At 45.3% G+C, this 25,511-nt stretch overlaps 1 protein-coding gene across 4 annotated transcripts in view; it reads left to right on the plus strand.

Annotated features, from left to right (window-relative positions):
* Nucleotides 1-25,511, plus strand: part of DOCK3 (dedicator of cytokinesis 3) — a 2,582,899-nt gene that overhangs the window by 2,390,533 nt on the left and 166,855 nt on the right. For all 4 annotated transcript variants that reach the window (XM_069644069.1, XM_069644070.1, XM_069644071.1 and 1 more), the window contains one exon: nt 13,137-13,316. In XM_069644069.1, the coding sequence (XP_069500170.1) occupies nt 13,137-13,316 (180 nt within the window). The remainder of the gene's footprint in view (nt 1-13,136; nt 13,317-25,511) is intronic.

A 25,511-nucleotide genomic window follows, 5' to 3' on the forward strand; every position in this document is an offset into this window, starting at 1 on the left:
CCTTTTTTGCATGGAAGATGGCATCTTTATAGTTGAGGGAGGCTAGGATGAGACCATCCTTGTGAGCATCCGACGGATGACATTTCCAGCGATTTTCTGTGCAGCGTTTAGCTTTGTGAAACACTCTTAACTGAGGAGTAAACCAAGAGTTAAGATTAGCATGTGGTTTGGGCTTCCTGAGTTTGATGGGAGCGATTGAATTTAGGGCTGAGAGCATTGCATGGTTGTATGTGTCCACTAGGATTGTAGGATCTGAACATGAGTGGGTAACTTTGTTGAGGGAGGGTAGTAACAGAGGGAGTAGTTTCTCTCTAGTTATGTCTCTTTTATTTCTCGTAGGCAGGGCTGGCGCCATTGTTGGAAGAGAGCATGGGTCTGCTTCAATATTAAAGGTGATAATATGGAGGTCAGACCATACGCAAGGTGTGTTAGAGAGTGCGTTAATGTTGCCGTTAGTGTCAGCTAGCCAATCAAGTGTCCTCCCTTTGGTGAGGGTAGGTTCTTGGATGCAATTGGTGAAACCGAAGTCGGTTAAGGTATTAGCAAGGTCAATGGCGCTGGGGTCATTAGGGTCACCATGTCCCAGATTGAGGTCCCCTAGGAGAATGATTAGCGAGTTAGTTTTAGATTTATCAAGACGTAAGGTGGAAATCTCGTCTGCAAAGGAGGATGCTGGGCCCGGGAGGTCTCTAAATGAGGTGAAGGGTGGACGTTTGGTTAGGCGTTATCGGCAATTTGACCGAGAGTAAATCTGCAGACTCAAAGTTGGTATTAGGTACCACTCTTAAGCCAAGTGAATTTTAGCAAAGACATCCCTCCGACCATGTTCCATACCAGTTGCAGTGGCCAGGCAAACGTAAAAGGAAGATTGAACCTGTTCATAAACAGTCACCATGAAAAACAGCAGCAAACATTAAGATCCTGTGAATCCTCCAGTCTCTGAAGTGTACAGAGACTGGAGGCGTATTCCCTAAAGTTAGACGTCGAGAAATAGCTAACTCATGTTTATCTGCGTAGCTGGTGCACACCAACTCTCTGAAGCAGCTGACCATGAAACAGACGACTTGGACTTACTTGCTGGTGAAGTTTCCCCTGCACTTTGCAAGTCTGCTATAAAATTGCACCTTTATCTTTAACTTGTTGCAAAGCCCATTGGCGACTTTACATTACAGCATGTTGATGCCAAAATTGCTCACACATCCACCATCTCTCTGAGTCTAGCCTGAGGTTGCTTTATTGGGCTAAGTATCTGATTGACTGACACGCCAAGCTCATAACCGTCGCCACCACTTGAACTCCTGTTGTCCACTTTCAGTTTTATATTAAAAGGTGTAAGGAAATTGGGTAAGACTCGGACACAAGGGCATTGTGGTGGTTGGTAAAGACATATATTAACATAAAAAGAGAGTTGGAAGAAATGCTATCTTGGCCTATCAATAAGAGGAGTTTTCCCTGCCTCAAAAAAACTGAAGGATGTCTGTGTCAGAATATCCAATGTAATGTTCTCTGTCCTGTGTCGTAATCCTAACCTGACCCTTACATGCTAAACTCAAGATAAAGTAAAAAGGGATATACAGGGTCATTACCAGCAGGATACCAGGAAACTGACCTACCATTTTCGCTTCCTGATATCACGGTATTACCAGGTTATTTCAGGAGGCAGAAAGGGAGGTCATTCCCCAATTCCATGCAGTCCCAAAGGACTTCAAAGAGGGTATTGCCAATATTTCCGGCACCGGTATTACCAGTGCTGGTAATTCTGTCATTGTTTTGCTGGTGGGGACCTGATTTACCTCCAGCTATTTGCGGGAGGTAAATCAGTGACCTCTACCGGCAAATGTGTGTTTTCCCAATGCTGTAAAAATGCCAGTACTAGATTTACTGACATTTTTACCCGCATTATTACTGCACCAGGAAAGCTGTAATGACCCCAATAGGCTTTCAACTGGTCATCTGCAGCTCTTTTCCAGAGCTCTAACATAAAGCTCCAAAAGGTGCACAAAGAAATAAACAAACAAAGTTCCCTTCTCCTGTGTTTCACAGACTCATTACAATTCACAGTTTCAAATGGTGTGGCCCTTCCCTCCCAGCTCCCCTGCTCAGGTTTAACCAGTTCACATATCTGTCTTTTAATGGTTTGCAGTATACACCACAAAGTGCCCTGCTGTCCCTTCTCCTCTGCAATTTTCCCTAGAGGCTCGCTTCCTACTTTTGCTGGCGTCCCGTCAAATCTCTGCTACCCGCAATGCCTCAGCCTTCGTTCCACAGCTTCCTCTGCTCTCGCCCTCTGTTTGGTGAACCTCTGACTTCTGAGCCTCTTGTGACAGCACCTCTAGGAGCGCTCTTGCTTCCTGCTGCATCTTGCTTCCTCTTGGTTTGCCGACCCACATCGGAAGTAGTGGTTCTCCATGTTTCTTGCTGCTTCATGTTTTTAAACATCCTGGCACCTAACAGATCCATCCAAAAACTAGAGGATGTCTCTGGTTTTGCGGCTTCAGTGCTCTGCATTGCTGTTGTGCTCTTGCTTGTCTATTTTACAATAGGCCATTCGGGATTGGGAATTTAAGGAGTAGAGAGGGATACCAGTTTCCAGCTAGTGAGTCCACCTCCCTCCAATCAGGGTTGCCTCCCCCGTATGGTCCTCTCTCAGATGGCCACCCTCAGGGTAAGTATCAGGTAGCGGCTGTCTTTCCCTGGCCATAAGAAGAGAGTGTCCCTGTAGCTGCTGTGATGACATTGCTTGATCCATCAAAAATGATACATTGCCAAATGATGTGCTTTGGATATTCATCACCCTTGCCCAGTCTCATTCTGCCAGTGTACCACACGCTTCAGCACATGAGGCAAGCATTGGCAGCTGATCGCACACACTCAGGCAACCAGTCCAGTAACCTGCAAGTGGGAGATAATGCCAGCCCGGGCTGAGGACAATAACACAGCCAAATAAGTCTGGAAGTAATCCAAAAAGACATTACACACCCGCGGCCCTGGGCATCCGTCGCCTACTCAACCGAGACCAGCCATGGATCAAATCATGAATGTACGCTGGAACACCACCCCACTGGTGCAGTAAGAGATAGGTGACGAAAGTCCAGGCATCTCCCTTGCAGCTTTCAGGACCCTCTCCTTGGTGCACACTATGATAAACATCACCAGAATTTGTCTGGGCCTAGCAGGAATGCATTTCTGAACCCTATACCGATAATCCACATCTGTAGCCTACAGCGTGTCTGGACCACACACCTCCAGCAAAACACTTAAAACATAATTCTCCAAAAACTTGTCAAACTCCTCTCTCTCCTCCAGACCAACCTACCGCAAATTGTGATGTCTGCCTTTTAAATATGGATCCATGCTCTTAGGCTGTAATGTCTCCAGTTTCAGCTTGATGTAATTTTAGGCTCAGTAGCTGACTGATAGCTCAGTGACCACCCCCCGACACCTCTACATTCTTGTTAACTCTACCCTCTAGAGTAGGGACCTTCAACGAGAGATCTGTTGAAGTAGATTTCATGTCCCCAACATCCTGCACCACCTTCAGTAGGCGAGCATAGATGTGTTTGGGTCCTGGGGTTTCCTCCATGTTTGCCTTTAATTTTTTAGGGGCAGGGTTGTCTGCTGCATCAAACTTCTTCTTGCTTATTGTCATATTCATTTCTATAGTCACTGAAAAAACTTTTATTAAAGTGAAGTTAAGTTGACTAGATGTAACGCAACAAAACCATTGAAATTCAGTGAATGTGGGAAGTCATGACCAGCGTAACGCGGCGTGCTCCTGTTGATGTTCCCCATAATGCCATTTCCCCCATAATGTCATTATGTATGTCATTGTGAATCCTTTCTCTTACTTCTATGTCCCGTCCCCTTTCCTCCATCCTTTATGGGCATCCATCACTAGGGACGGTAACAAAATCTTTTTTCACCAGAAAAAGAACACTTTTCCTTTAAATGTATATGTGCGCTGGGGTGCGCCCCCGGGAGCTTGCACTCCCCTAACTCCCGACCACCAGCACCACACCCCAGTCCTCTTTTCTGTGTCAACAGGAACGGATCGCTTTCACCAGTATTTCACTCCTCACTGACCAGGAACTCAATAAGAAGAAGAGCAGCTCACAGACAGCCAAGTTCCTGGCTGTTCTCATCAAGCCAGCAGCTAAGACCTTCTCGCAGGGCCACTCTTGCTCAGACAGAGACCGATCTTTTGGTGGCTTCCGGGGCATCCAGGACTGCCGATCCAGGTATCCAGACAGGTCACGCAGCCAGCACAATGGAAATACCCGAGGCCTTCGCACAAGGGCTTTTTTCAGTCCCCCTCTCAGTCATCTGCCTCAGACCCAAAAAAGAAATGATGGCTCTTCTCAGGTCCACAGCACCCCAGTCGTGGGCCGTCTGGCCCTGCACAGTCAAACTTGACGTTCACTGTTCGTAGACTGAAGTGTGATTTCAGTCGTCACATCAGGCTTCTGAATTCCACTGCCATCCCCTGCTCCCCCCCCAGATCGGGACTGTCTCACTCTTGGAGATTTGTTCCCCGGTGGAGAGCGAAGTGGTGGAGGAAGTTCCTCTCCCTCAGCAGGGGCAGTGCTTTTACTCCTGCATCTTTGCCATTCAGAAAAAGAACCAGGCGGGCCTGCGAGTGGTCCTAGAGCTTTCCTTCTTCAATTTATACCTACCTCTGCAGAAGTTCGAAATGGTGACGACAGTGCTTATAAAGGGCATGCTGTGTGGGAGGGACTGGACATGCTCCCTGAATATGAAAGACACATATTTACATGCCTCTATCGCCCAGCACAGTCGATCATTTCTCAGTTTCCGAGTCATGCGTTTGCACTTTCAATATAAGGTGCTGCCATTCGGCTTCAACTCAGCACCGAAGGTATTCAGAAGACTGATGAACACGGTGGTGGCCCTGCTCAGATCGGATCCATGTGTATCCGTACCTTGACAACTGGTTGGTCAAGTTGGAGTCCCCAGAGCAGGTCAGGTACTCAAACACCAGACTCATGACTACACTCTATGAACTGGGGTTTTCAATCAATTTCAGGAAGTCGTAGCTCTGCGCTATACAAATTCTGGTGTTTCTGGGGCTGCTGTGGGACAGAAGCTGTTCCCCACGAGGGAGAAGGTAGCAGCGATCAAAGCTTCCATTACTCACTTCCTCAGCATATCAGCAACTAAGGCCTGGAAGTACCAGCACCTGCTGGGAGTACTGGCGGCATGCCTCCTTGCTATCCCTTACGCCAGACTGTGAATGAGGAGGCTGCAGCTTCATTTTTCGGCATCCTGGGAGCAGGAGCGGGTCATCAGGGAGCCCTGGTCATGATACCTGCCTTCCTACAGTAGGACCTCATGTAGTGGAGGCAGGAAGTGAACCTCATGGTGGGCTGACCATTTAGACTGCCACCTACAGATCTTACTATGACTACCGACTCCTCCCTTCAGGGGTGTGGTGCTACCCTCTAGGCTCACTCATTACATGGTCTCTGGTCCAGGACTGACCAGCAAAACCACATCAAATGGCTGCAAATTATAGCATTTGGCTCACACTCAAAGCATTACTGCCCTTAATCAGGAGCTGTACGGTTTGCATTCGGGCAAACAACTCTACCTGCATGTATCACATAAACAAGCATGGGAACACCAAATCCCCCCTCCGATGCAGACTGGCCCTCAGCATCTGGGAGTGGGCTATTTAGCAGGACATCTGGGTCTAAGCGGTCCATCTGCCAGGAGAATTGAACCTAGAGGCAGACAGAATCAGTCGGATGTGCTCTGACAATTATGAGTGGCGGGTAAACACCGGAATCCTTCAGGAGATTTTCAGCAGGTGGTGTCACCCTATCATAGACGTGCTTGCGATGGAGAGCAATGCATTGGTCAGCAGTTTGGCTTTTGGGGGAGAATAGGGGGTGACTCCCTCTGGGACATGCTCCAGATCCCCTGGGGTGGGATGTGGGTGTACTCTTTTCCTCCTACCCCGCTCATCCACAATGTTGTTCGCAAGATCAGACAATCCCGGCGGCTGTGTCTCGTCCTCAAAGCTCTGCAGTGGCCGGCGAGGGTTCTAGGCCAAAGTTTCAAATGCATAGGTCCTCCCCCAAACCCTCATTTTTGTGGTAAAAAACACTTTTTTTTCCAAAACGGAAACCCCCAAAAATATATATAAAAAAACAAATGTGACCCTTTTGTTTTAGGTCAAATTGAGTCGACCCTTTGGCATTTGATCCTTTTGTATTCGGTACTTTGGACACCGCCGGCGAGGCCTTATTTCTCAGACCTGCGGCAGCTGTCTACCCAACCAGAAGTCCCTCTCCCGCTCGGGGAGGGCTCATTCCTGGTGCATCTCGGGGTTGGGTGGCAGTGATTCACCCTTGCCTGGAGAGGCGAACCCTAGCAGTCTGGTACCTGATCAGGTGACTCTGCAACATCTTCAGTTTTCCCAAGACAACATAGAGATCATACAGGGAGCCAGGAATAAGGAGTACAGGAGCACAGGAAGCAGGTTTTGCTTCGGGTCCAAGGAAAATATCCTTCACTCTGGACCAGGTGTTGTCTTTTTCGACATACTTAGCCAGATCAGGGTCCAGGTAGACACCCGCAGAACATACCTAGTGGTTATTGGTGTATAAGGGAACTCAGACAGGTTCACTTTTTCCTCGGCTAATCCAGTAGTGAAGAGGCATCTAGCGGGGTTGACCAGACTTTACCCACCTGTCAGACGCCTGCACCCAGTCTGGGATCTTAATGTTGTTCTTAGCACTCTTGCACACAAAACATTCAGGCCCACGGCCACAGAGGACATCAAATGGTCACGCTCAAAATGGCACTAGTAGTGGGGCTTACTTCAGCTCACAGAGTTAGTGAGATTCAGGCTCTGGTGGCTTCCGAGCCCTACACTATCTTTTATCGGGACATGGTCATGCTCCGCATGCACCCCAAATTCCTACCAAAAGTGGTTTCCTCTTTTCCATATTAATGAAGACATTGTGCTCTCCACTTTCTTTCCAAATCCCAAGGAAGATACAAGAAGGAACTCCACTGTCTAGACATGAAAAGAACTTTAAAATTCTCGACAGGACCAAGGCCGTTTGCAAGACTGATGCCTTATTTGTCACATTTGGAGGCTCAAGGCCTGGACAACAAGTGTCCAAGGCCTCAATAGCCAGATGGATGTCTGCCGCCATCCAGGAGGCATACAGGGCTCAGCAAAAGGAGTCTCCTAGGGGCATGCATGCTCACGCTGTAAAAGCCAAGGCAGCAGTTGTTGCCTTCCAGTGTCACATACCGTGGTAAGTAATTAGCAGAGCTGCAACATAGTCCACTCCATCAGCCTTCTGCAAGCACTACTTTCTGGATACCAGCGCCAGGGCTGACGCAGCATGTGGCCAGTCAGTCCTTCGTAATCTGTTTGCATAGAGTATCAAGCTCTCCTCCCAGGGTGTTTTCAGCTGTTGTAGTCGCCCATACAGGATGGAGGAAAGGGGACGGGAAGTAGGAGTAATTGTGCTACTCACCGGAGTGACTAAGGTACTCCTAGTCCATCTTTCCCTTTCCTTTATACGTCCCACCATCCTTCCCCCTACATAGGAGCAGCGAGGTTGAACAGTTCAATACAGCTAACGTGTCAAAGGGGACTGAGGTGTGGCACTGGTGGGCAGGGCCGCTCCCCCGCGCATGTATACATTTAAAAGGAAATAGTTATTTTTCTGGTGAAAAAAGGTTCCGTTCCCGTCCCTAGCAAGGGACGCCCATACAGGATGGAGGAAAGGGGAATATGGACTAGGAGTACATTAGTCACTCTGGCGAGTCATACTTAATTATAATATGTATTTGCTCATGGGCTTTGGAATGAGAGCGCACAATTTTTTCAGTGAATTTCAAGTATTTTGTTATACCATATTTATTTTACAGCGCACTAGCCATGGCTTTAGCCATGGCCAGTGGCCACAGTTTTCTGCCGTGTCCACTGAATATGTTCCCTCAATATGTTTCTTTTACACCCACTAGGTGGCAACGGCCTTAGGCCATGGCAACAATACATGCCTTTTGGGCTCACTAAGCAGGACCTTTGGTCCTGGCCAGTGAACATGGGCTTCGGCCGTGCCCACTGTATATTTTAAAATACTACTGGGCCACTAGCTAGCAATGGCTTTCGCTCATGGCCAGTAGCCATGGTCTTTATCCATGTCCACTGTACATGTTCCCCCACTATGTTTCTTTTGGACCCACTAAGTGGCCACAGCCTTCGGCATATCCGTCATATGAGTCAAAAGTTATTATCAATTCATTTTTTCGGATTTCCATTAGAACTCACTACTCAACTATAGTGCGGCAACACTTATAGTGCGGAAACACTTGTGTATAGGAGTGTTATAAATGCAATATTATATCATATCATATCATAGATATCTGTAATGTGGAGGGCAGAAGTTCCTGGCTTAAGCAACTGCTTGGTCAGCCAACATTCCTAATATCACATATAAACTTCTTGAGCTAAATCCAATCGTTCTAGCACTGAAACTGGTCTTCCCTCAGCTACAAGTCCCCCAAGCTGTCATGGAAAATGCAACTGAAATGTCCAGCTTGATGAAGCTAATCAGTGACCAAGATTTCAGAATGGATACTTTTGCATCACTTGATGCTGCTGGCTGTACACTTAAAAGGGAAAGAGAAATAATATCACAGCAGACACTCTGAGTACATGTCATCACGTTACGCGTGGCAATTTGTTATCAGCACTTTAATTTGTTATGGTGCACCATGTGCAATTGAAAAAGAACTAAATCTAAAATACAACACATTTGTACGAATCTGGTATTATTTCCAATTGCTATATGCAGAAAGCAAAGTACCCTCTACATGGCACCTCTGACTTAAAATTCTTCTTGTTGTTTAGTAATAGTACCAGAGTGAACCACCTGCCTGTGGACTCACTACACAGCCCACCTTAAGCAACTTTGCCTCCCAGAGGGCTCCTTTGGCGAGACTTACCTTAATCCTCATGAGAGCACCCACAAGCCCATAGTGGCCCAGATGAGTTTAACACAGTAGTCAATCGCTAATAGGCTTATTTGCCTTACTCTAAAATGTCAGGATTCACCAAACGTTTACTGACCGGATCTCTGACGGGATTCACTAAGAGGTGTTCTTCTTCTGAATTAGTTAAACAAGACAAAATGTTTCCTTCCACCTCCTCTGATTCAAAAACCTCTTCAAAAGCTCAGGTCATCAGTCAACTACTAGCTGGCTTTGATGGTTTTGATGTGGCCTTGGCAGAGATGGCATTCAGATCTAGCTAATGACAGGTCCGTGACACTGGCTCAAGTGACAGTTCTACTTACTCAACAGAAAGGGTGCATTCCCCACCCACCCTAGAATTGCATCAGTTAGGGGCCTGTTGCCTGCATAATTCCTATATTCTCGCTTTTGCATTTTGGCTGAACCTTTGCCCATCATGGATGTAGGAAACGAAGAATCAACTGTAAACATTACACAGGTGAATTGCTTTATGTTTGTTACTAGGTTGTTGATAAAAAGATGAACCCTCCTCTTGTTACATTATGTCCTTCATTCAGAGTTTGGCTGGTAAAGGCATCCTTGTAGACTCCTTTGGATTTTTCCTTACAGCCATTGCTATATTCCTAAATTCTCCAGAGGATATTTTTTTCTTTCAAATATAGAGCATTGGAGCGCTTACAAATGCCTTGGATGCCATATATACTTCACGGTATTGTGATGATTTCTTTGATAAGGGATAGGCGATTATGGGAATCTTTTCTTCCAGAGTGACTGCGTTTAGGCCTGGAAAGTTGAAAAGAATTTCCAAACCTTGGTTTACCCAAGACATTTTGACATTACGCAAGCATCTCTGAACAATGGAACAAAAGTGGAGGAAGCGCAGAACTTCGACTAATGCTGAAAGGGTGAAGCAGGCTCTTAAAGCATATGAAAATGGAATCTTTAGAGCCAAGTCAGACTTTCTGATTAAGAAAATAGAGGTGTCTAAAAACCAATCAAGCAACTTTTTCTTGATTATGGCTAATTTTGTGCAGCCAAAATGTTTATTTTCCTCCGTACAATCGTCTTTGGATCAGGCTAACATCTTTAACTAATTTTTTCATAGAAAGATTGAGCTGATCCAGGAAAACATTTTACTTAACTGTCAGCAACACTCTGATGGCACAAATCCTGTTAGAATCTTCTGGAGCAAGGGAACCATGAGTTTCCACAAGTGGAGAGCCTTTTTCTTTCTCAACTTTTATGGAGGATACAGTATTATTGTTATCGGGAAATCTGAACCCACCGACATTAAATTTTTTGCCATCCTGTCGAGTGCAGCAAAGCGGTTGGCTCCATAGATTTTATCTTTCATGACACAATTTATAAATATATCTTTGTCATCTGGGTCTGTACCCTCTGTGCTAAAATAGCCCATGTTTACGCCCCTTTCAAAAAAGTCTAACCTAGACCCTGAATATCTGCAGAACTACCAACTTGTGGCTGGTTTACCCTTGCTGGGTAAGATACAGGAGACGATTGTTACATCCCAACTACAGGAATATGTAGAGAAAGAAGCCTTATTGGATCCTCTCCAGTCTGGTTTTCGGCCACAGTTTGGGACTGAGACTGCGATGATGTCTGTGTCGGATGATCTCCTGGAAATGGCAGACCAGGGAGAACTATCCTAATTGGTTATGTTGGATCTCTCTACGGCCTTTGAAACAGTGGATCACCATATCCTACTTAGACGCATCAGAGAGACCGGAAACATCTCTGACCAAATCATCAAATGGTTCAGATTGGCAGCAACAGGTGAGAATGGGTGGGTTAATCTCAGACTCTCTCCCACAGGAGTGTGGAGTCCCTCAGGTTCCCCGCATTCCACCCTTCTATTCACCTTAAACCTGCGCCCCCTGATGGACATAATGAGGAGGCATGAGGTTAACCTCCCCTCCTATGCGGATGACACCCAGGTGTTCAACAAAATAGGAAATGTGGATGAGGCGTTTCAGACGGTTGAATGATATTTGGAAGATGTTTGGGGGTCGATGTCCTCTAACTCAATGCCAGCAAAATGGAAGTAGAGCTGTTCGGGCCTCAACATCTTCTCAATCATAGTAGGTGCCCAGGTCCACCATGCTTCTTGGGCTCAGACTTATCCTTCGTCCCCACAATAAAAAATCTAGGCTGCATTTGGCAGGAGAATTTGGGGAGTGAAGCTCTGCTGAGCGCCAAGGTGCAGTCAGTGTTTGGCACCTTGTGCGTCTGGTGATGGGCTCCTCCGTTTATTCTGGCAGAGGATCATCCAGTGGTGGTCGGAGTCTCGGTGAACTCTCATCTTGACCACTGCAAAGGTCTGCTCGCAAGCATTCGAATTACACAAGTCCAGCGCCTGCAAAAAGCACAAAATGCTGCAGTGAGAATGATTTTTAGAGTAAAGAAGTCCTCTCCGATTTCAAGCTTACGGCTATCTTTACATTGGCTCACCATAAAGGATTGAATCGACTTTAAAGTCCTGTGCCTAATTTTTAAATGTGTAAACAATCTGGCCCCACCATACATAGCTAAAGAAATCTGTAGTTATCAACCTACCCGTCGGTTGCGGTCAAGTGTCAAACTGTTTCTGCAAATTCCCCTTTCGAACTGTGTGTCTGGGGGATAGCAGATTTGGAGTGTACAGGCCAAAGTTGTGGAACAGTCTCCCTTTGGAGATTCGGGCCCTTAAATCTCTCTGCCATTTTTGCAAGGTTTTTAAAACGCACCTGTTCAAGTAATTGGGCGGGTTGGGAATTTTTGACTGAGAACAGCTATTCTGTTTGGATTGACCCCCCGGTAACTAGTGTTTGGGCTTTCCTCGCTTGGTGCTCTTTATTTTCCAATCTGCGCCTAGATATGATTTAGTTTGTCTTGTGCGCTATACAAATGCTTCAAAATAAATAAAAAAAATCAATCCATTTCAAAGGCTGTAACCTTCATCCTCCATCTATAGACCCTGCTCCTCAATGGGCTCCAAACAAAGTACTGGCCTCTGTAAAGCACAAATCATTTGAGCCCGTGGCTTCCTGTGAACTACGCTGTCCTGTAAAACTGTTTCTTGTGACTATAACATGATCCAAAAATATGAGCAAACTTCAGGTAATTTCTTCTGAACATCATGGCACTATAGTTCATATGGACGTGTATCGTTCTCTCCTTTATCCTAGAAGGTCATTCTGACTTTCATCTTCATCAAGAGACATAATGTCAGCCTACATTTGTAGCCCACCATTCATTTAGAAAGTATTTTCGGGGCAGGCGATTACCAAACAACTTCGATAAAGGGAGAGCAATGACCAGGGGCCTTGCTAGCTCTGGAAAAGACCCAGGGCTAAGCTAATGTCCGAACTGTTGGGACTGGGGGCCAGCTAGCCTTTTGGTTCTAGCTCCTGAGATTCTATGCAGGGCTACAACCAAAAGACCAGGGGCCATAGCCCCCTTACCTCCCCAAACCCCAATAGCAACGCCACCATCAAGGTGTTTTTACCTGGTGCTCACAAGTATTGTGAAATGATCAAGGGTGCATAATGTTCATACTGTGTAGAATGTATATAATTGCTTATTTGGTAAATGTAGGCCTTAATATCAAGGTTATCTCTCTCCCATCACAGGTAAGAGTTGGAATATTCAAGTACAGGATTGTGCTCTCATAGAGGGCAGTATTAATGACTGTCTTCTAGCAAGAAAAGGAAGCTTTCACAGGACATGTGTTATGATGATTTACTTGAATGTAAAAGCATGTTATCTGACAATGAACCTCGCGGTGATCTTGGCTTCCCTCTGTCTAACAGACATAAGAATTCTATCTCAGCATTTTTGCAGAACACTACATGGTAGTGACAGAACGTTTTTGAATGAGCAATGAATGACCAGCTTACGTGACCTCTACCGTGTAGGAGATTTTTATTTGACGTCCATTTTAGCTTTAAATCAGAGGAGGTTAAAAGAGAACTGTTCAGCAATAACACGCTCAGATGTGACTCGGTTTTCTTCTTTGCGTACAATACAGATGTTCTGAAGTTCAGTAACATGGAAGTGACCTGGAGGAGGCGCCGCTATTAGCCGTGTTTTGCAAAAGTGACAATGTGATTATTTTGCAGGTGGAGGTGAGTCCCCTGGAGAATGCGATCCAGGTAGTTGAAAACAAAAACCAGGAGCTACGGACGCTCATCAGCCAGTACCAGCACAAACAGCACCACAGCAACATCAACCTGCTGAGCATGTGTCTGAATGGAGTGATAGATGCAGCAGTCAATGGAGGCATTGCCCGCTACCAAGAGGTAAATGAGAACGTCCTTGCACATGCATTAAACAATATGCCTTCACCTCAGGGTTATACGCTGGCTTTACAGCCGAGCATTTTAGGGAGTTGTTTCCAGTGCTCTGTAAATGCCAACATTATTCATTCCATTTGGGAGACGCTAGTCCAGTTCTGGTTTTAACTTTACGTTCTGGGACATGTCGTCCTGGATTTATAATGTGGAAATTCAGGACTGCAAGTCCCAGAATGCAAAATGTAAAGGTGGCCTGGATTGAAATCGACTGAATGGAATGAACAAAGTTGGCATGTAAGATGCTATCATTAAACACTACATTTATTCTGGCCAAGTCTTTTATCTCAATGCTCCCCAATGTAGTCACTGCACAGAGCTGTTGCTTAGACATTGTCAATGTTCTGATAAAATAATATACAAATAATGGTTATTGTTTCATCATACTGATCAGAGTTAACATGACACCTGGAAACTAATGTACTGCCGGTGCCCTGCACAACTTACTCATACATATTTAAAATGTTTCCATACTGCACTTGATGCATAGGTTTCGCTATGACCTCAACTAATATGTTGTGTGTGTGAATGGGCATACAGATGGGGACTATTTAATATGAGTTTGCATGCAATTCAATTTTTTTTAGCGTTGGGAAGTGATATAATGTGCATGTTTAGCATTTCTACCTTGGAAGGATATGGACCACTTTAGTATACTCTTAGTTCTTAAATGGGCTCGGGCAAATGACTGGGATTTGAGAAGCCTTAACAATGTAGGCATCATGCTTTGGGTGATAAGTCAGTGCACTATGATGGCAACTACTCGAGTATAGCTGCTACACGTCCGGCAACAGTTCCTCTTGAAATGCAGAGATGTTGGGGCTTCGTCTTGACAACTCTAATTCAATTGGGATTTTAAATTGCCTCATTTGGCCTCCAGGGTTGCATAGCAACATGTCACTGGCTGTAATGCCTATCTGAAATGCACACATACCTTGCTGCCGATCCACGTAGGGACTGCACTGTAGACATCTGTGCGCTTTTATCTTTGACTCAAGCTGATGTGGCATGCCAATTTAACATCCCCCATTTATACATTCCCACCACTCAATTGAGGCCAAGGAACAGACACTGTGGTATTCAAAAGTGAAATGTATTTAAAAGAAAGCAACTTCAACTAAGGTGGTCTCCAGCTTTTCACCGTGGAGATCAGCACAATATATGTGTAAGAAATCCAATACCAACCAAATGGAACCACATTGTCTGCCTATATGAATCTCACTATTATATGTCCTCAGAGACATTCACTCCTAATAGTGACAGTTCACATATAAATATTGCATTTTAAAAACATACTGGACATTAGAAACATTCTACTCTTCATTGGCTTCACTCTAAATACTAACAATTGCTTAATAGATAACATTTCAACATAAAGCAAGTGTGTTTAAAATATTTGATTTTCTCCAGTATCAAGACAAGAATGGTATTAGAGAAAAACGATGTAAATCAATAACATTTATTCCCATCTATCTAACTTAGTTCCCCTGTACACGTCTGGGGTTGTGAATGTATAGGCTGTGTAGGCGCAGTACATATATATAATGGATGGTTTGCATTGGCTCATGCTGGTTTACATTTGAATTTTCTCTCAGTGATTTATTTACTCTGCTCTGAATCCACACGTATGCTGTGTTCTCAAAACACATAGGTGCAGTTCTCCCTAAGCAACAATAAGGCAATTCAGAGGTTTGGTATGTCACACAATTCTCAATAAATAGAATTAATTTTCTCAGCATTCATTTTGTTGTGCAAACATCTGATCTGCGGCTATGGCTTCGCTTGGCTAAATGAATGTACGATATGATCTTAGGTAATGATATTTTCCAAGGTTATTATGACTCACAATGAATGTGGACTGCTTAGAACACAAATTATAACTATATTATAAAAGTGAAAAGTGAAAATGTGTGGGTTTGTGGCTGTTTCACCAATCTGCACCACATTTTGCATAGAGACCTGTTATGACCCTCTGGGCAATACTGGCTACATGACATTTGACACCCCACCCCGTTCCCCGGATTTCAGCAAAAGTTAAAATGTATTTGCGGGTGTGTGGCTTGGAAAAGCATTGTGCCTTAATTCACACCGTTTCACCAATCTGAACCAAATTGTGCATAGTTAGGACCCTCCGAACATTACTGGCTACATACCATTTGGATACCCCGCCGCTTTCCCCAGATTCCAGCACCTTCACACATGAGAAGGTTGCCTGAAATCGGTGAAGCATCAATGTGTTCGTAGAAGGCCCAATCGACAACCCTAGAATGCACAATTGCTGGGACATATGCACCGCAATGCACCGCAACAAACTGCACCATGCCAGGATGAGGCAATAAGTGGGGAGAGAGCACAGTAGGTCCCGGTATGAAGCATCTCACCAAGTCTCGCCTCTCCCCAAAATCTTCTCTGGAGTATGTCAGTCAGCCACACAGGCCATTTCTCAGTGCAGTTTACTTCAGGAAACAGCAACCTAAAATATTTATGCTAATACAACATTGATTCCGCTATGATTCTTCATGTTAATTTAAGTAAATAAAACATCTGCAAGTACAGTCAATGAAATTAAAAGGCATTGGGCCTCATTACACGGTAGGTGGTAAGGGTTTACCGGTACCGGTAAGGGCACCGGTACCGGTAAACCCTTACCGCCCTACTACGAGTTCCCTTTGCGGGACCCGACCTTAACGGCTGGTTTTACCAGCTGTTAAAGTAGGGTGCCGCAAAGGGACCTCGGTGCTAATTATGGTACCGCAATTTGCGGTACCGTAATTAGCTCCTTCCCCATTCCCATTATGCCCTATGGGGCAAAAATGGGAATGGGGAAGTGGCTTGGTGAATGGGGAATTACCGCCCCCGCTCATCTTAGAGTAGGGCGGTAATTCCACCATCCACCAAGGTGGACACAGTAAAATACCGGCAGCAACCATGGCGCTAATAGCCCCATGGTTACCACCTACCGTGTAATGAGGCCCATTATCTTTACCGAAGACTGCACTAGACGTTGCATTTTTACAATTTTTTTTGTACTCAAAATGCATGATAAAGACAGTCCTTAAATGCAATCACAATCAAATTGGAGATACATTTTCCGTGCACATGACGTATACAATACAAATTGCTCATCTTTGTATCCTGGGAATCCAGGAACCTGGCACTAGTGACAATATCCTAGACTTTTCTGTATTTGTGTCATGTTCTTAGACACACATTTTGAGTCTGCTGTATTCATTGAGAAATAAATGCACTTCTTTAGCAAGTGTACAGATCTTGGCCTTGTCTTGGTATTGTTACATAAAGAAAGTTCCTGTTTAATTACACTTAATTCCCGAAATGTTATCAGCATCAATATTATTAAATACATGTTTTGGTACTGTGATATATTGAACTACAAATAAATACTTTTCTCCACATTTTTTTCAGCTCTGCTAAGCCAGTCTTTTACTACTGTGGATCATCCTTTTGTCATAACAGTGACGAGGATGCATGTATTCCTAATAAATGACATAGCTGGGGACTGGTCCCGCTCTTGCTCTCCAGAAAGGCCTTTTTCAATTCACTTTGTTGTAGGCCATTCGTATTTCTTCCATTTATTGTTACATCATCACATACTTGGCCAACCTACATCGGGGTAGAATTGTGCCCTCTGCAGGTATAATGCGCCATAACCCTTGAAGAGTTGTCATCAGCACATGCAGGCGAAAGAAAGGGGTCCAGTTCTGTGATGACAGTGGATTTCCTCTTTAATTGTTATGCTTCAGATGTAGGAGCAGCAGTTTCTTTACAGCCCTCTGCACCAGAGGCCGGAGGGTCTGTCAGAACTGTGCAGATAGCTGCATCCTCATTTTGTAGACTATCTGAGCCCAATGGTTCTCGATCTTCAGCACACGTTTATGCTAATCCTAGCAATGTGCATGGTATGGTCATCAAACCTTTGTCATTGGACGTCCATTTCCCTGACAGATAAGGTTGTTATGGTTACTGAAGTGTGGCCTGGATATCCACTCAATACAAGTCTTGCCTACCCTGGTGTTGGTCAGCCTCCAGCTGAGTCCTCTGAACGAATTGTATCACTTTTCTTGGTGGTACAGAATTCCTTTGTTGGCAACGGAAAGTGCATCCTTTTCTTCTAGAAGAGGTCCAGACTTCCACCGAAACACTGTGAAGGAAAAGCACAACTCAGGGCTCTTCCATCCTCTGGAGGTCGAGTACTGATCCCTCCAGGAACCCAATTCTTCACCACTGGAAGGATCTATGTCCTACAAGATTCCTCGGTTGTCACCTAGAGTCTGCTCAGGTTCACAACTTGCAAGGAAAATGCAAGAAGAGAAGGAACCACTCATGGTACCAGACGTCAATTACTGGTAATAGACAGGCGGTAGCCCAAAATACACCTCCCGATCCCCCCAGCTGCCTGCTTCTACCCTGGTACATAAAGCAGCATACTGGCTGCCAAAAACCTGGAATGGATCCAGAAGGGAAGTAACATGGAAAATAAGGTGTTAGCACTCCCAATTCACCACAGCACTGTCGCATGAAGTCCAGAAGGAAAGTCCAGTAGGAAACAAACCCCAAATCAGGCCCCCAAGTGGCAAGAACGGAAGTGAAGGGAGCGACTGGTGACAAGCAGATGCTACAAAGTCTTCTGATTGGCACATTTCAGATACTGGTACTTGAGCCTCCTGTGATCATGAACATATTTTCCCTGGCAGAAGCATGGTGGAGGTCACATTTACCACCAGTGATGAGCAGTGACTCAAGACCAATGGGTCTTTCAAATCTTCACACATCTCAACCTTGTGAATCTTCCACAGGATCCACCTTCGTCATCTCTTTGTCTGCAGAGAGTGACCACCAAACCCTTGCCTCCAGCTGCCATTGTTTAGTTTCCAGAACATCCGAGGGTCAGAGATTGTATTACCTGTACTACTTAGTCCCCATAAAGTCAGGTGGGATACAATGTCATTTCAAAATCTCTTCCTCCTTTTGGAAATTGTCCACATGTTATATGACACTTGTATAGTGCCTACTGCCAGTTATGGCTTTGAAGCACTGTGGGGATGAGCACCCTTTGGAGGATTGTGGTCCGAGATGTGAGATGTGAAGGAAGGATTGTTAAATGTGTGTTTTAATTTTTAGCCAGCATGAAGGTAGGTAGGGAGTGGCTAGCTCCCTGAAAGCATCTCATGGAAATCAGATGAGAGCATGCGACAGACTGTCAGGAGAGACGGAGTATCAGGAGGACTGATTATGTGTACAGCTGGGCCGGAATTCTTCATGGGAAGTGGTGATGTGTGTTTGGATAGGTGAAGTTAAGCAGGGGTTGTTTGCAAATGTATGCTGGTGAGTGACTGGGCCACGGGAGGGGTGCAGCTGTGCTCCATTGTGATAGAGTGCTAGACCAAGCAGTGAATGAAGGCTGACATCTAGTTATAACAATGTTTTGCAGAGCATATCATAAGGAATCCTTATGACTGGTATCCTTTCAGTGCCGACTGGGTACCACCTTTTCGACTCATCAGGTGCCCCCACATTCCTCTCTGGGGGTACTGGTTCACCCAGAAGAAGGACTAAGTCAGTCAGTCAGGATGCATACGGGAAAAGCCAGGTTTCAGAGCCTTCCGGAAAGCGATGTGATCCTCTATGCTGTGGATGGCGAGTGGAATTGAATTCTAGATGGTGGGTGCTTGGACTGAGAAAGATCAGCCCCCTATTCTGGGTGATGTTGCCACTGGAATCACCAGGAGAAGTGCTGTGCCTGATCTCATGTTTCTGGTTGTCCTATAGAATGTGAGTTTATGTTGCAGGTATTCCAGTCCTGTGTTGCAGAGAGCTTGATGGGTGATGCACATTGCCTTGAAGGTGGATCATCACCCAATCGGCATCCAGTGAAGGACTTTAAGGGCGGGTGTAATGTGTTCTCTAAGGCCTAGGACAAGAAGGAACCTTGCTGCAGTGTTTTGTACACGTTGTAGTTTTCTTAGTTGTGATGTGGGTGCCGCCAGGAACAGGCCGTAAGCATAGTACAGGCGTGAGAGGACAATAGAAACGATTGCTATGACTCTGTGTGGGAAGGTCAGGTAGGGAAAGATGGGTTGGAGAATGCACCTATGTAGGAAGCAGCTTTTAGTGACTGAATTGATATGATGTTATAGTGTCAGGACCAAGTTCATAATTCTTCCAAGGTTTTTTACTGTGTTGGGGGTAGTGCGGGGTGGGCCTAGAGAGAGTGAAAATGGGTTGGGTTGTGGGAAGAGGGAAGTCTTTCTGCAGAGCATGATCTTGGTGGTGTCTGGGTTGAGAAGGAGGTGGTTAGCCGTTGTCCAGTGTTCTATTTCTGAGCGGCATGATGCAAGATCGGGGAGGAGGGGCCCTTTGGGATCTTGAAGATGATTTGGGTGTTATCTGCATAGTTGTAGCAAGATAGGCCATAGAATTGTATGAGTGCAGGGAGTGGGGGGTGAGGTACAGGTTAAGCAGCAGAGGTGAGAGATAGGCACCGTGTGGCAATCTGTAGGCAACAGGGCGGGGGTTTTGATGGGAAAGGAGCCATGTGTATTATTTGGGATCTGTTAGAGAGGAAAGAGATTATCCACTTCAGAGCTGCATCCCTGATGCTGAGAGAGTGGAGTTTGAAAGGGTGTGGTGGTCAGTGGTGTCGAACGCTGCCAAAAGGTGGAGTAGAATTAGCACGGCGCAGCCTTCAGAGTCTGAGTGTCTTGTAAGATCATCCCAGATGGAGACTAGACATGATTCAGTTCCTCTTAGTGGTCTGAAACCGGATTGGACGGAGTCGAGGAGTTGGTTGAATTCTGTGAAATTCCAAAGTTGGGAGTAGACTGTTCATTAATTATGCTATAAAATGGTTGTTTGAGATGGGTCTGTAGTTGGTAGGCACAAAGGGGTTGAGATAGGGCTTTTTGAGCAGGGGCTTGATGTACGAAGTCTTGAATTCTGCTGGGAAGGTACCAGAAGTGAGAGATGTGTTAACAATAGATCTTGCAATGTCGCCGGCATAGGTTGAAAATAAGAATTCTTTTAGTAGAGTCCTGGGCAGGAGTCTGCAGATCCCAAGTGGTGGCTGTGTGGTAGTAGCATTAGAAATTCACGGTGTGAGAGAGGAGAGAAGGAAGAGAAGAGGGGGACGGTGGAAGGTGGATCTGATGGCCAGGTCACAGTCGCTGGGTAGGGGTAGAGGGGTGTGAGCGATGCTAGTTTGGAGATGATGGCAATGTTTCTTTCTAGGGCTATTTTTTGAAAGTGGTCTGAGATGGAATCACAAAGAATTTGGGTATGGGCGGTGGTAGAGATGGTGCATTCTGGGGAATTCAATTCGGAGGTAAGCTTGTTGAATTCCCTATATGCAGTTGAAGCATTGGTGATTCTATTCCAGTAATTGATTTTTTGGTCATGTGTATTTCTGCCTGGTAAGCTTTCAGCTGGTGGGTGTAGGCTATTCTATTTGGTGGAGAGGGGTCTGCATGTTATCTGCATTCTAGGATGTGGTTCTGGGATTTGAGAGATTTGAGAGCTGAGGTGAACCATCTGGGGGAGAGGCCTTGTCTGCTAGAGAAACATCTGACATGGGTAATCGAGCTGAGAGATCTGAGGGCCTGAGATCAAAGTAGCAGATGGAGATCTAACCCGACTGGAGTGGTGTTGAAGTGAGGGAGGCAAGTAGGAAATCTGCCGGGTCAGGAGTTACTTTGACTTTCTTCCAAAGAGGAGAGTGGGTAGATGCCCCTGGGGCTGCCGGGGGAGGGAGGGTCTACAGTCAAGAGAGTGCAGATGACTAGCGTGTGAGGTGGCAGTGGGGTGATGACTTTTGGAGAGTAGAAGATTGCATCTAGGGTATGGACTGCAGAGTGGGTAGGGCCTGATACTAGTTGTGTTAGATATAGGGTTCCCATGTTGTCCAGAGGAGATTGTGTCATGGGATTATGTGAGATATCAAACTGGGTATTGAAGTCCATTAGTATTGCAAGGAAGGGGGTGGAAGACCAAGATTGCTGCTTAAGATTCATTAAGTGTTTCTCCATAGCATCTGTTGTAGCCAAGGGGCCTAGATATAAGCAGGAATCTGTGAGTGTCGGAGGGGGTGAGCAGACATTTTACCAGGAGGGATTTGCAGTGAGTTGTAGGCTTGTTCCTCCGAGTGTGAAATGGAGAGGTGGGATTTGCATAGGATGGCAATGCCAACTGCCCCGCTGGGTGAAGATTCCAGACTTATTTGGTCTCTACAAGAAGTGGGCTCATTTTTAAAACATTATTTTATCAAGTGTATTATAATAGACATATAGTTTTCAGTTGAGAATGATTATTTAATGAGCTAGTTCTGACATCCAAACTCACCAATTATAGTGTAATCGGCCCATTAAGATATCATCACATTGTACTTGATAGACTCTGTTGCACGGCTCTCCCCATCTTAAATTCACTTTACCAAACATTTGGTAGGTCTCTTGCACATTAACTAATGTGGCCTATCCCGAGACCGAAGTCCATTTTGCCATGAGGCCCATGCCTGCTCCAAAACCCATCTTCACTCAAGGCCTAACACCACACGCCCGATCCACACATTGATGCCCAATCTCGGTCCACCCTTATGCCCACCAAGCTGTGAAGCCCAGCCCTTCTCTGAAGTCCATTTCCACCCAAAGGGCCAACCCTGCAACTAGAGAAGTATGTCAAATTCATGTTTATTTATAACTTTCAAAGGAAATCCATTCCGATTACGTTGCTATTTTGGATAAAAGCAACAGAAAATAACATTTTTACTTACTTTGTTTTGGTGATATAATGAACAACATATCCCCAAGAGCTCTATAGTCCCAACAGTAAGTCACCTTACAGTTTTGTGTATAAATATTGGTGAAATGTTATTCAGTGATCGTTAATTACTCCAGAAACGCCAGACTATACAAAACAATGCCCTTTGCGCAGCCCTGAACTTTACCCACTCAGAGCACACATCACCTGCCCGTAGAAAGGTCCACTGGATCCCTATCAAAGAAAGAATCACTTTCAAGACTCTTGCCATCACTCATAAATGCATTTCCAAGTGTGCCACCCCTTACTTGTCGTACAAAGTCACCATGTTCTACCCCTCCAGACCCACCAGAACTCTTTACTCTCACAGGTGTGTAAAACCCAAATTCAAAGGTGCGAAAGCTGGAGGCACAAGCTTCCCAGTCATTACAGCCAAGCGATGGAACCCCCTACCACCTACCCTCAAAGCTGAAGGTTCCTTCTGGGCCTTCACAATGCACTGAAAGCTTGGTTGTTCAACTAAATCTGCCATGTAAACTAAACTGTAACTGCTTGATACTGTATAACGATGACTGCTCCTATGTAACCTTATGCCTATCGCCTTCGGGACCCATGTAAGTGGTTCTATAGCGCCCTGATGCCTGAGGGCTTGTGCCTGCTTTACAAGTGAAATAAATAAATAAATCATTTAAGATCTATATACTGTAAAGTTGGGGCATAGATTGTATACGTTTGCATTAATTGATTATCTTTGTATCTGGAAGTACGGACTTGTTTTTTATGTGTGTGAGAGGAGATTGGTTGGTTATGTTTCACACAAGCAAGGCCCATAATTGGTCTCCCTATTCGACCTGTACGGTGAGAAAACTGGAATCCTGGAGGGATTTGTGAGCTTGGAGACTCTAAGTCAAACACTCCCATTGAATTCGCCTTACCTCTGTATCTTGCCCATATCGCGGACACTGGGGGAGGAAGATGAATCCTCTGTTTTGAGCTTACATATGCCTGCGGAAATCGAATACCCTATCCTTTTCCTGTTCCCTATAAAGGAGCTAGATGACGGTAAAGTAGTGGAAGCAGAAGACATTGTTCAGTAGGTGACCTTCTCCCAAGTACCAATAGGTCCAATTGCCTAGTGTCGTTGTGATTGAGTGCTTTCCCCCCTACGAATTGACAGCAACCGACTTTCCCAACAAGGCTTCCCATCCCTGCACAAGAAATGAAAATGTCCATTTAAGGGCCACGGAAGATCTATGTGAAATTTGATGCACAATCCCGATAGACTGTGCAACTGGAGTAAGCATTCATATCAGTCAATCTGTGCAACTTGCATGTTTTCTAGAGTCACCTCTTGTGTGACTGAAATTACATGGCTGAGAGTTCATGTGTGACGTCTGTCTGACCAACCTGAACACAATGGAGGTGTTACATTGTCTCAGTCGTTGTGCACTTGTGCAGAAAAAGAGATGCAGTCCCTTTTTGAATCACCACTTAAGAAAAGTCTGCAAGAAATGTTTTTTAAAGCCCAGGCAATACCATTACCATAGCCAAATATTAGTGGCTATCCTACAGGATAGCATTTAACAGCTACTCCCAAGTGAATGCACTCTGCTCAGATCCCGACGCTGAAAAAGTCAAATACTTACGGCTAAATGCTGAAAGTCATTCCTGAAAGCACCTCACATTGAAGATCCTGAGGATAAAAATCATTGTAACTTAAGACAAAGAAATACAACTTAGCGAAGAAGGTTTAGGTGATGAGACATTCGGCTTTTTTCTTTTCAGCCAGACACATACTCCTAAAGGATTTTCTCAATGGGGGCTTCTTTAAATATCCAGGGATGTGAGGAAGGTTGACCTTTTTGGGACCAAAAACTGTCTTGATGGACACCTGCTCTAATATATAGTCATAGCCTGTATCTGTAGCAGGGATTCCCAGACACATTTCTTAGGTGGGGCAGGTTGGGGTATAGATAGTAGATGGTTGTTGGAACTGGAAGGTTGTACTTGCTGGTTTGAAAGGACTTGCCCCAGAGTTGCCAACGCTTCACTGCACATGATGTTGTCCTCATGAAACTCAAGGGAAGGGGCAATTGGCAGGGCTCTAGGGAACCCTCTCCTATTATGTGACTAGGTCAGAGACCTGACACTGCTAAGAGAGGATGGGACCCCTCTCAACCTACAGTGTTTGGCGATAGGAGGGCTCCAGTCCCTGTCCCTTTTACCTGTGCCTGGCTCAGTGAACTAAGTACCACCTTTTCTTGCCCCATACATATTGGGCACAATGCTTGGCAGTCCTTTTTTGTTTGTCCCATAGTTCTACATTACCTAGATGTCCTGGCAGTGGAGCAAGCAACCCAACCGGGAGAGAGCTGGTGAGGAACTGCTAGACTGTGGAGCGATCCACTCATCAAACCAGCAATCCAGACACCCTATGTGGCACAAACTGTGAAATTGATTATACCTTCAGCAGGACCGCAGAGCTGTACACATATCAATCCAGCAATACAGATGCTATGTTTAGTCTTGATATAAACTTTGAAATGTACTATACTGTACGTACAAAAAGGGGGTGGGACTTAAATCATGCTATATGTGTATGTACACCTGTAACCCAGCTTCTGGAGAAAAGGAAGGCAGTGGTTTGCTCGGGGAACCAGTTGAGGGAGAGAACCAATGGAAGGGGAAGTATATAGGGGATGATAACAATAGACCTGAAAATCAAGGCAGCTTGGGTTTTGCAGGAGAGGTCAAGGGAGGAGAAGGACAAAATGACAAAGCAGAGGAAGGACTCTGCAGAAGAGTGTGGATAAGGATTGATAAATATTTGCAAGGTGAGGTGTTCGTTGGTGGCAGAAAGTGGTACTCGGGTGTGAGAGTGCATGCATGGTGAGTGAGACTAGCAGAGGGGAGAGTAGGGGTGAATAAGGAAGAATGAGATGGTGACTGGGAGAGTGAAAGGAGAGTGACTGGGATAAAGTGTGTGTGGAGTGTAGAGTAGTAGAGTGGAGAAGATGGAATGATAGAGTGGACTGTGGAGAAGGGAGAGTTATAGAGTGGAGAGTAGAAGCAGAGAGTGAAGGAGGATAGAGTAGAAAGAAGAACATCAGAGGGATAGCTGGAGGAAGAGAGGGGTAGAACTCAACGAGAGTGGGATGAGGAGAGGGGACAGAGTAGAGGAAAGCAGAAGGAAGGATAGAACATCAGGATGAGGAGTACAAAAGAATAAAAATAAAGGACTGAGTGAGACCTGGGTGGTTGATAGCATTATGATTGTGGGACCCAGGTTAGGATCCACCTAGAGTATTCACATAGGAAGTAAGATTGAAAAGCCAGTCAGTCAGCTACTAGACAATAGGGGCTACCAATCTCTAG

Source organism: Ambystoma mexicanum, chromosome 2p (genome assembly GCF_040938575.1).
Source record: "Ambystoma mexicanum isolate Mex_15411 chromosome 2p, UKY_AmexF1_1, whole genome shotgun sequence".
NCBI classification, from domain to species: domain Eukaryota; kingdom Metazoa; phylum Chordata; class Amphibia; order Caudata; family Ambystomatidae; genus Ambystoma; species Ambystoma mexicanum.